This window comes from Podarcis muralis, chromosome 13 (genome assembly GCF_964188315.1).
Source record: "Podarcis muralis chromosome 13, rPodMur119.hap1.1, whole genome shotgun sequence".
Taxonomy (NCBI): Eukaryota; Metazoa; Chordata; class Lepidosauria; order Squamata; family Lacertidae; genus Podarcis; species Podarcis muralis.
In genome coordinates, this window is record NC_135667.1 from 26,717,792 (window position 1) to 26,727,800 (window position 10,009).

The 10,009-nt window shown below is 42.5% G+C and overlaps 2 protein-coding genes across 2 annotated transcripts; one reads left to right on the plus strand and one right to left on the minus strand.

Moving 5' to 3' along the window:
- The first annotated feature begins 5,158 nt into the window (after nt 1–5,158).
- Nucleotides 5,159–6,672, plus strand: LOC114582124 (olfactory receptor 5AP2-like). The gene has a single exon (XM_028702914.2). The coding sequence runs from the start codon at nt 5,436–5,438 to the stop codon at nt 6,444–6,446; it is 1,011 nt and encodes a 336-aa protein (XP_028558747.2). The 5' UTR covers nt 5,159–5,435; the 3' UTR covers nt 6,447–6,672.
- Nucleotides 6,673–8,478: 1,806 nt separating this feature from the next.
- Nucleotides 8,479–9,765, minus strand: LOC114582123 (olfactory receptor 10A7-like). The gene has a single exon (XM_077916686.1). It carries the CDS (start codon nt 9,527–9,529, stop codon nt 8,762–8,764), a length of 768 nt encoding a protein of 255 aa, XP_077772812.1. The 5' UTR covers nt 9,530–9,765; the 3' UTR covers nt 8,479–8,761.
- Nucleotides 9,766–10,009: the final 244 nt, after the last annotated feature.

The window sequence follows — 10,009 nt, forward strand, 5'->3', positions numbered from 1 at the left end:
AGCAGGCACACCCAAGTTCAGTAAAACACGAGCATATATTTCCTTCAACCAAGTGCAAGGTCCCTCCTCTGCCTCCCCGTTGGTTGTGGGCGTACAGGGTTCGCATCTTATCACGACCGCCTAATTAAAATACTAAATTCTCTGCCTCTGTTGACATCTCCCATACCTCTGAATTCAGGGACCATCACCCTTAATTACTTTTGGCCAAATAAGGAAGTGTGTTCCTATGCTCTTACACATTTACCCAAGTGATAAAGCCACTTCCCAACTGCCTCTTAGGCGGACATGAGTTCTGTCCTGCTGAAGCATGCTGAAATGTCCAGATAAACCACATTCTAGCAGAAAACCACCCTGTTTCCAGGCATTCTAACCCCCTGCCAGTAAAGGTAAGCTTCTAAGCGACGTTGCGGTTACTTAGCTGTCACAACCTTTTCCTTAGCTATTGCAACTTGCAACCTTTGGGCCTTTTATGAAAAAGTGACGTTTTCATTCCTTACATCCACCCGCACAAAATTGCTCAAAACCTTACAAAAATGTAAGGAATGCATGTTGTGGACAGGGTGGTGAAGCAGTGTGTGTGTGTGTGTGTGTGTGTGTGTGTGTGTGTGTGTGTGTTGCCTCTTCATTTAGCTTAACAGCCACTGAACTGGTAGTCGAAACGTACATGAATATCAATGCAGGAGTTAGGTATGCATATATCATTTGCTCAGTCCCTGTCCAATGTGCAAAAATCAGGTGTTTGTAGTTGTGGCAGGAAGGAGTGGCCAAGAGGGTTTTATAAAGAGGGTAAATGAGGCCACTCTGCATTCCTATGCCTGTCAAGCTGCCTTAAAGAACTAATGGTTTCCATTATAACCTGCCTCTTGTACAGCTGGGTTCTCCTACCTTTGCTCACAGCAAGCAAAGGTAAGGAATGCTCCGTGTATAATTTCTGGTTCGTTCAAGCTGGATTACTATGCAGTATTGGTGATTTCCACTTTCAGCAGATTTTATATAGACCTGGCTTGCATAAGCTATGTTCCCATCCAAGGCTAGAAACGCAGTGAGTTAATTCCTCCCGCTGCATTTCAAGCCCCATTTGTGGCAAAGTTGTTCACATCAGAGAGAGGATGGGGATGTCTGCACCTGACACACATCATCTTTAGCTGTGATTTCTGCATTTCAGGGGGTTGAACTAGATGAGCTTTTGAGTCCCTTCCAATTCTATGATTCTACGGTTGCCCTGTCCCAGCAACTCCACCTGTGCCAGTGTGATGGCTGTTAGGGTATGCAGTGGTACCTCGGGTTAAGAACTTAATTTGTTCCGGAGGTCTGTTCTTAACCTGAAACTGTTCTTAACCTGAAGCACCACTTTAGCTAATGGGGCCTCCCGCTGCAGCCGCCACATGATTTCTGTTCTCATCCTGAGGTAAAGTTCTTAACCCAAGGTATTACTTCCAGATTAGCGGAGTCTGTAACCTGAAGCGTTTGTAACCCGAAGTGTTTGTAACCTGAGGTACCACTGTATTCACATTAGGGTAGTGGTAAAACGGGATATCAAGTCCAAACTCCTCCTCCTCCTCCTCCTCCTCCTCTTCTTCTTCTCCTCCTCCTCCTCCTCTTGCATACCCTCCAACATTCCTCTGATGAAAACATTTCTCCCTGCCAACTGACCCTCCTCAACCACCCATTTATTTCACCCCACAGCATTTCTTATCAGAAGAAGGGTGAGGGCCACCACTAATACACCAATGGGATGCAGTGCATACACCCTCCACTGTCCTGAGAAAACTCCTTAATCCCAATTTTATTTTATTCTTTTGTAGATTTACAACAAGGAAAACACACAGCAATAAATAAATTTTAGAAAGAGGCAAGATTAGATGCTGACCCACAAAGCATTATTTTTTAAGAAATAAAAAAAAATCAAGATTCTTTGTGCTCTGGTCTGCTCCCCCTTTCTTCCTACCCAGGGCAGCCCTGCCTTCTGCCTGCCCCTCAGAGCCAGAGCATTGTATGAGGCTGGGCCTCAGTGGTGGCAGCTTCTCCTCCTCCTTGCCTGCTCTCCAGCAACTGCAATGAGCTGCCCGAGGGAGGAGTCCAGCAGCCAAGGCCATGGAGAGTCCATGGAGGGGCAACGGGATGCTGTCCTGCAGCTGCCACTGCCTTCATCTTCATCACTCAGGACAAGCACCAGTTCATCTTCCTCCTCAGGGAAAATAGGGATATTCTGGGATCAAATCAGAAGCTGGGGTGGCTTTTGTGATTCCAGTACTGTCCATGGAAATTCGGAACACTTGAAAGGTGTGCATAAAGTGAGCTGTGGGTGTGTGAACTGACTAGTGCCAGCCACCCCTGCTGTTCAGCCGGCAGTGCATGCCAGGTCCCTAGAGCACCAAATCAACCAGCCTCCCAAGCTGGCCAACAATAGGAAGGGGTTAGTGAAGGGTCCTTCACCCAGCCTAACCCCCGGGTGCTGACCATGCCCTAAGTCACTAACCTGCCTGCACTAAATACCAATGAGCTTGGAAGGATCCCTCCCCAGCCCAACCCAGCTGCACTGCTATTCATCTCCAAGACTGCTGGGTGGTTTTCCATGGTGAGAAGAGAAAGCATGTCCTAAAGGAAAGTACTATCCAAAATAGGTAAACTAAAACTCTTTTTCAATAAAAATGAAAGATGTTATAGAAAAGCCACCATAGATTAGGGTTGGATTCTGGTAAGATTTTAAGAGTGGGTGATTAGCTTTTTCCCATTTGTACAGACAATTACAAACACATTAAACCCTCACATCTGTGTGAGAGGCAATTGCCCTCTAAGGACACCATCCCTATGGTTTCTTTTCTCCTTGAAGGAATGCCATTTTTCTCTCTCTCATTACGTCTTTAAGAGGCTTAACCCCAACAGTGCTGCACTTAAAAGAAAACCTTGCCTACGCAATACTTTCTTCTTTCAAGTAGCTGACGACATTGCTTAGCTTTAAATACAGATGTGAAGATTTCAGAGAAGGAGAAAAGGAGAGAGAGAGAATGAGAGAGAACAAAATATTTGGGAGATGCTGTTATATGCTATTATTCACTTAAGATTCCCAAGGTCCAGTACAGTCAACGTACAGCTCTTTTGAAGATTAGCTGGAGTGTATAAAGGATTGTATATGGTGATCTCCAAACCCAGAAATGGGTGAAGGACGTACACATACCACTCAACCCCCAAATGGAATCAACTTTGAGGTAAACCAATTTTGTACAATAGTTCTTCCTCCTCCCCCCATCCAACCTGTGGAGAGTGAGATTCCCTTTTCTATATATTTGAGAGAGTGTGACAATCAAACCAATTGACTTGTACCAAAGCTGCCTAATGGGACCTGTTGTTTTGACAGTGACCATCTGAGTCCTGTACCAAAGCATATAATCAAATTGTTTAAACAGCAGCAACTGTGCTTTTGGATGTCTAATTGGCAGCCCATAAAGAAGAGACATCCATTGTGATGCCCTCAATATATTATGGATCAGCCCCAGCCAGTTTGGTCATAGGTCAGGGTGGTGGGATTTGTAGCCCACAACATCTGGAGGGCACTATAAAGGGCTACCCTTGCCACAAATAATTTGTACCAAAAATAATTCTAAAAAAGAAAGAAAATGCCCACAACTTGCTATCAAAGTTATATGCTGCAATGGAGAAAGAAACCACATTTGTATGGCCGGTCACTCTCTCTTTGATCTTCTGTGTAATACTGTGTTGATATATAGTTGGACTTCATGAAAGAGATTGTTCAAATATGGGACCGATCATGGTTTATTTCAGAACACATTTCTACCCTACAAACTTGCAAACCTAGACAATAACAGTGGCCTTCAAAATCTGTTATGTAATCATTTGCAATATGGTTTTTAACCTATTCATATATACTGTAGCTGCAAATCACTGCTAGAGAAGGAGGGAATTCTGCATAAAATTGCTTGCATGGGTTGATGGTATCCAAACATATCCATGTTAAGAGTACACCCATTGTTATCAATAGGAATTAATTGTTGCTATGATATCCTTACCCAGTTCTTTGTAATGTCTTGCAATAACATAACCTTCAATATTTATCCAATAAAAATAGGGACATCCCATTCCATAATGATAATTTTACGGTTTATACCCCACACAACATATTGGTTTTCCCCATCACTCTGGGCAGATTCCAACATATATAAAACCGTAATAAAACATTAAACATTTAAAAAGCTTCCCTATATAGGATTACCTTCAGATGCCTCTGGGGTTGGATAACTCCATACCCTCCAACATTTATCCAATGAAAATAGGGACATCCTAAGGAAAAGCGAGACATTCCTGGATCAAATCAGAAACTGGGACGACTTCTCTAAATCAGGGACGTGCCTGGAAAATAGGGACACTTGGAAGGTCTGCAGTAATGGTTGTTCCTGACATAGCAATGCAGGCATGCTAATCTCAGTCAGCTCTGGATACTAGCTCAGTTGCAAAGAATGTGATGTTGCACAACTTCTGCCATTGATGTTGACCTCTCTTGATTCTCAAGCTAAAGTTCTGCACAGTAAGCTACTTAAATCTCATTGGGACTTTAAGCAACCTGTGTGCAGGGCTGCATCCCCATTCTCTAGCAGTGTGGCTCTCAAGAAGAGCCCATAGGTACAGAATAGAGACCTTCTTGCTAATGGTTGCCTTAAAAAATCCAAAAGTTAATCTCCAACATAGTAAGTTCTACAGAGTTTTCATTTCCAGTGAGAAATTGAGTGGAAGTAACACAAGGAATACCAATAGCTAATAGTTTGACACACACACCCTGAGGGGGTGGGGTATAATGGCATTCCTATATGAAGCAGAACCTTTAGTTCATATGAATAAGAATTGCCTTGCTACAGCAGACCAGCTCAACCATCACTTTATTTCCAAGATTAGACAACCAGATGCTTCTTCAAGCTCTCAGAAGGAATCAATATGATGATGACCACCGCCTGTTTATGATGTCTCTAATATCCTGTTACCAGGGCTGTATATATTTTCCACCGAAAGATAATTCTCAGCAAAGAAAAATCCTTGCATTTCAGAGAAAATTATAGTATTTACAGATTCACTATGGAAATAGTAGGTTAAGGCCATGGAAGCAGTACATGTTATATTGAAAAAATAGCTAACATAATACCTACCCTTCAGATGTTGGGGACTACAAGTCCTTGGGTACCATCCAAAATTGTCAGTGGCCAGGGATGATGAGTGCCAGATTTCTGTAGCTACCTGCAACATTTAGCTTGACATGAAGTAGGTCCTCTATTATTCTATTGTTACTGCTGCTCTTTTACTTTTGCTGCTGTTTTCCATTTCATTCTTTTGTGTTTTAATTATTGGATTACTGCTGCTGTTATATTTACTTTTTATTTGTAAGCTGCTTTGAGCAGAAAAGCAGAATATACGAATCATATGAATCAATGAATAGTTATAAATCTGCTCTTTGTTTCATAACCTCCTTTCTTTTCCTGCAGCAACTGCAAAACAGAACAAATCAAACTACCATTGCCAACTTCATTCTTCTTGGATTGGTTGATCATTACCCAGAACTGCAGCCTCTTCTCTTCCTGGCTTTCCTAGCAATCTACTTTATTACCATGGCTGGGAATCTCCTCCTTGTTGTGCTAGTTCTGGCTGATCTTCACCTCCACACTCCCATGTACTTCTTCCTAGGGAACCTGTCTTGCTTGGAGATCTGTTACACATCAACCATTCTTCCCCGGATGCTTTTCAGTCTTCTAACAGGAGAGAGATCCATTTCTGCTAATGGCTGCATTGCACAATACTATTTCTTTGGTTCCTTAGCATCTGCTGAATGCTATCTCCTGGCTGTGATGTCGTACGATCGATATTTAGCCATCTGCAAGCCACTGCGCTACACCTCTCTCATGAATGGTAGGCTCTGCCTATGGCTTATTTGTGGCTCCTGGATAAGTGGTTTTCTAAGTAACACCATCATAACCTCTCTAGAGTTGCAGCTGTCATTCTGTGGCCCCAACGAAATTGACCATTTCTTTTGCGATCTGGCCCCAGTGCTGAAGCTTTCATGTAGTGACACCCATGTGGTGGAACTTGCAACCCTCATCCTGGCATCCATGGATACCATACCCCCATTTCTACTTACCTTGATCTCATACGTGCTTATCATCATCAATATCCTCCAGATCCAATCCAAAGGCATGAGGCAAAAAGCCTTCTCCACTTGTTCTTCCCATCTCATTGTAGTGACCCTCTTCTTTGGGTCTCTCATCAGCGTCTACATGGCTCCCACAACTGACATACTGAAGGAACTTCATCAATACTTCTCTCTCTTTTATACAGTCTTAACCCCCATGGTCAATCCCCTCATATACAGCCTGAGAAATAGAGATGTCAAGGAGGCCCTATACAGAACTGTCAGAAAAGCTATCGGTTTGGCTCAGTTACCTTAACCTTTACTGGGTGGCTTTTTATGTCTGTTTCCGCTAACAAGGAAGTAAGGAGCTGCAGCAAAATCTTTGCACAGCATGACAGTATTACATAGGAAGCTGCCATATACTGAGTCAAACTACTGGTCTGTTTACTCAATATTTCCTACACTGAGTGGCAGTGACTCTCCAGAATTTCAGACACTACCGAGCTTACCTGGAGATGTCTGGGGTTGAACCTGGGACCACCTGCATGCATTGCATTCCCACCAACCCCTCTTTGTAAGTCACTATGGAAGCTGTTGAAAGTAATGGTATAATTTACTAAAACAAATTTTAAAAAAATAATTTCTTGTTAGTACTTGTGCCACAGCTAGAGAAGCTGAAGAATTCCAATGGAATTCCATTGCCTCTTTCTAAAATGTATGTATTGTTGTGTGCTATCCTTGTTGTAAATCTACAGAAGAATAAAATAAAATAAAATTGGGATTAAGGAGTTTTCTCAGGACAGTGGAGGGTGTAGGCAATGTGTCCCATTGGTGTATTGGTGGTGGCCCTTGCCCTTCTTCAGATAGGAAATGCTGGGGGGGGGGGGTAGGCCTCATTCACCACTTCCCTGGAAGGTAAGTTGTTCTTCTTCTAACAGCAAACACGTTCTTAAAGTGTGTGACTTTGCTTAGTCAAAATGGCAACTTTCGCACAAAAGAGGGAGGTAATAGCAGACTTAAGGGAGATTGCAGAAACACAAAAATGTGTTTTTGGGGGGTGGGAATAATTTGTATTAGTTTTCAATTACATTCTAATAATAGCCTCATTATAACATTGCCAAATTATAATACAATTAGTAATACCAATCATTCAAATACCAAATTATATAATTTAAGTGCCCCCCCCACATGCTAGAATTGATGGTTGGATGATTTATTTTATTTCTGCATTCCAGAATCTTATTAATTTCAGTTACACTCCCGTCAAAATAACAATCCCTTATACAACAACTGCAATATTAACAACTTCCATTCTTATTGACACATTAAATAATATATAAATCTACAAGTGAGGCATTCAAACTGTATCCTTGTTCTTCCTGTGTGTGGCAATCTTTCTTCCATGATGTTTCTTCCTGTCCTTGTAAAATATTATGTCTGTCTTTTCCTGGTTGTTGCTGTTCTCTATCATGCCTTGGGTGGAGCTAATATCCCATTGTTCTTTCAGAAATTCTCCATTGCTCCGTCCCATGGTTCACTGTTTTGCAACTTTAACAGCAGCTGCAAAATTCACACTGTCCCAATACATAACCTGTCTTCACCATTTTCCTTCTCAGCCTGGGAAGGAGAGTGGTCGGTCAAACTACAAATAACTCAGTAATGAACCTTATCAGTTCCTTGGCAAGCTTGCAGATTCCTTTCATCCCTCTGTTTGGCCAGAGATAAATGTGCAGTTGTACTTCCAATTAAATTAAATTCCAAGTACTTTTAGCATCATTCAATTCAGTCTGCAAATAATAAAGGATAAGGAAGAGTCAGCTCTAAGTTTCCAGCGTAAACCTTTTGCAAAATAGAGCTTCCCTTCCTTTTTCCTTTTTCTTTACACACACAGTTCCATTCAATGTTATATTCCATATCTGCAATCCACTTTCATCTCTCCTCACCTGTACATACATAATTTGAACTAGCATTCAAAGGAGGGTTACTGAATCATAAATATAGGGGAAAAAACTTTATATAAAGAAGCCATAGGCTCCCCTCCCCCCCCCCACCGTCTTTTGCACCAAATGAAGTCTCTCAATTTCCAAACTTAACGACCTTGCAGCTGGTTCAATTCCACAGTTTATGATCTCTTCTAGCATGTGCATGTAAAGGTAAAGGGACCATGGACCACTAGGTCCAGCCGTGGCCGACCTTGGGGCTGCGGTGTTCATCTCGCTTTATTGGCCAAGTGAGCCGGCGTACAGCTTCCGGGTCATGTGGCCAGCATGACTAAGCCGCTTCTGGCAAACCAGAGCAGTGACGGAAACGCCGTTTACCTTCCTGCTGGAGTGGTACCTATTTATCTACTTGCACTTTGACGTGCTTTCGAACTGCTCAGTTGGCAGGAGCAGGGACCAAGCAACGGGAGCTCACCCCGTTGCAGGGATTCGAACCGCCGACCTTCTGACCGGCAAGTCCTAGGCTCTGTGGTTTAACCCACAGATGATGAAAACAGGGACATCCTAAGGGGAAGTGGGATATTCTAGGATCAAATCAGAAACCAGAAAGGCTTCTGTAAATCGGGACTGTCCCTGGAAAATAGGGACATTTGGAAGGTCTGCTAATCTTATCTATCAAAACATTGTGAACCTATGAAACCCTGTTGCTGAATCTTCTGACAGTTTTGAAAAGCACTTCCTTCACTTCTCTGTTTCTCAAACTGTATATCAGCGGGTTAAGGGTGGGTGTTAGGACGGTGTAGAAAAGGGAGAAGGTTTTGTGTACTTCACTCGGTGTTACTGATTCAGGAACTATATAGACGAGGAATATTGACCCATAGAAAAGTGTCACAACAATCAGATGGGAAGAGCAGGTGGCAAAGGCTTTCTGCTGAGCAGCTTTGGATTTAATTCGCAGGACAGTGAGAAGAATGCAGATGTAGGAGGTTATAGTTAGTAGAAAAGGAGGACCTGTTCCCATAAGCCCAAGAATAAATGTTACAAGTTTTACTTGGTGCGTATTGCTGCATGAGAGGTTTGCCACTGGATATATGTCACAAAAGAAATGATCAATTTCATTGGGTCCACAGAATGTGAGCTCCAACATAAAAGAAGTAATTATAGTATTGGTCACTAGGCCACACATCCAAGACGTGAATGCTAACTGGAGGCAGAGTCTACCATTCATAATGGTTGAATAGTGCAGAGGTTTGCATATTGCCAAATACCGATCATAAGACATCATGGCCAAAAGATAGCATTCTGTGGCTGCACAGAAACCAAAGAAATAGTATTGTGTGACGCACCCCTTAATGGATATGGACCTATCCCCAGTAAGGAAACTAGCCAGCATTCTGGGTACGATGGTTGAAATGTAGCAAGTCTCCAAACAGGACAAGTTCATGAGGAAGAAGTACATGGGAGTATGAAGATGCTGGTCAACTGCAACCAGTAAAACAATTAGGAGGTTTCCAACAAGAGACAAAGCATAGATTGCAAGGAATAATACGGAGAGGAGAATTCGCAATCCAAGGAAATTGCCAAATCCCAGAAGGACGAATGTTGTAGGGCTTGACTGGTTTCCTCCCAATGCTGTTTGCAGATGAATCTCAAAGTCATTCTGAAATGCAATTTGATTAGTGTTAGCTTAGTGACTCTTTCCCCTCCCATTGACAGTCACAAAGCCAGCCACCCAGTATGGTCCTATCAGTACTGTTCCACTTAGTAATGGGAGTTGAGTTTTGTATGTTTTGAATGCTCTGACACATTTGTTTGTTCTTGTTTTTAAAACTCAACCCTCCTTTACACATAGTTGTATAACACCATGATAGGAAGCCTTCTCATAAATATGCTAGTTCCCTCTGTACAAAGCATTTTTTTATGGGGAGAGGCAAGAAGC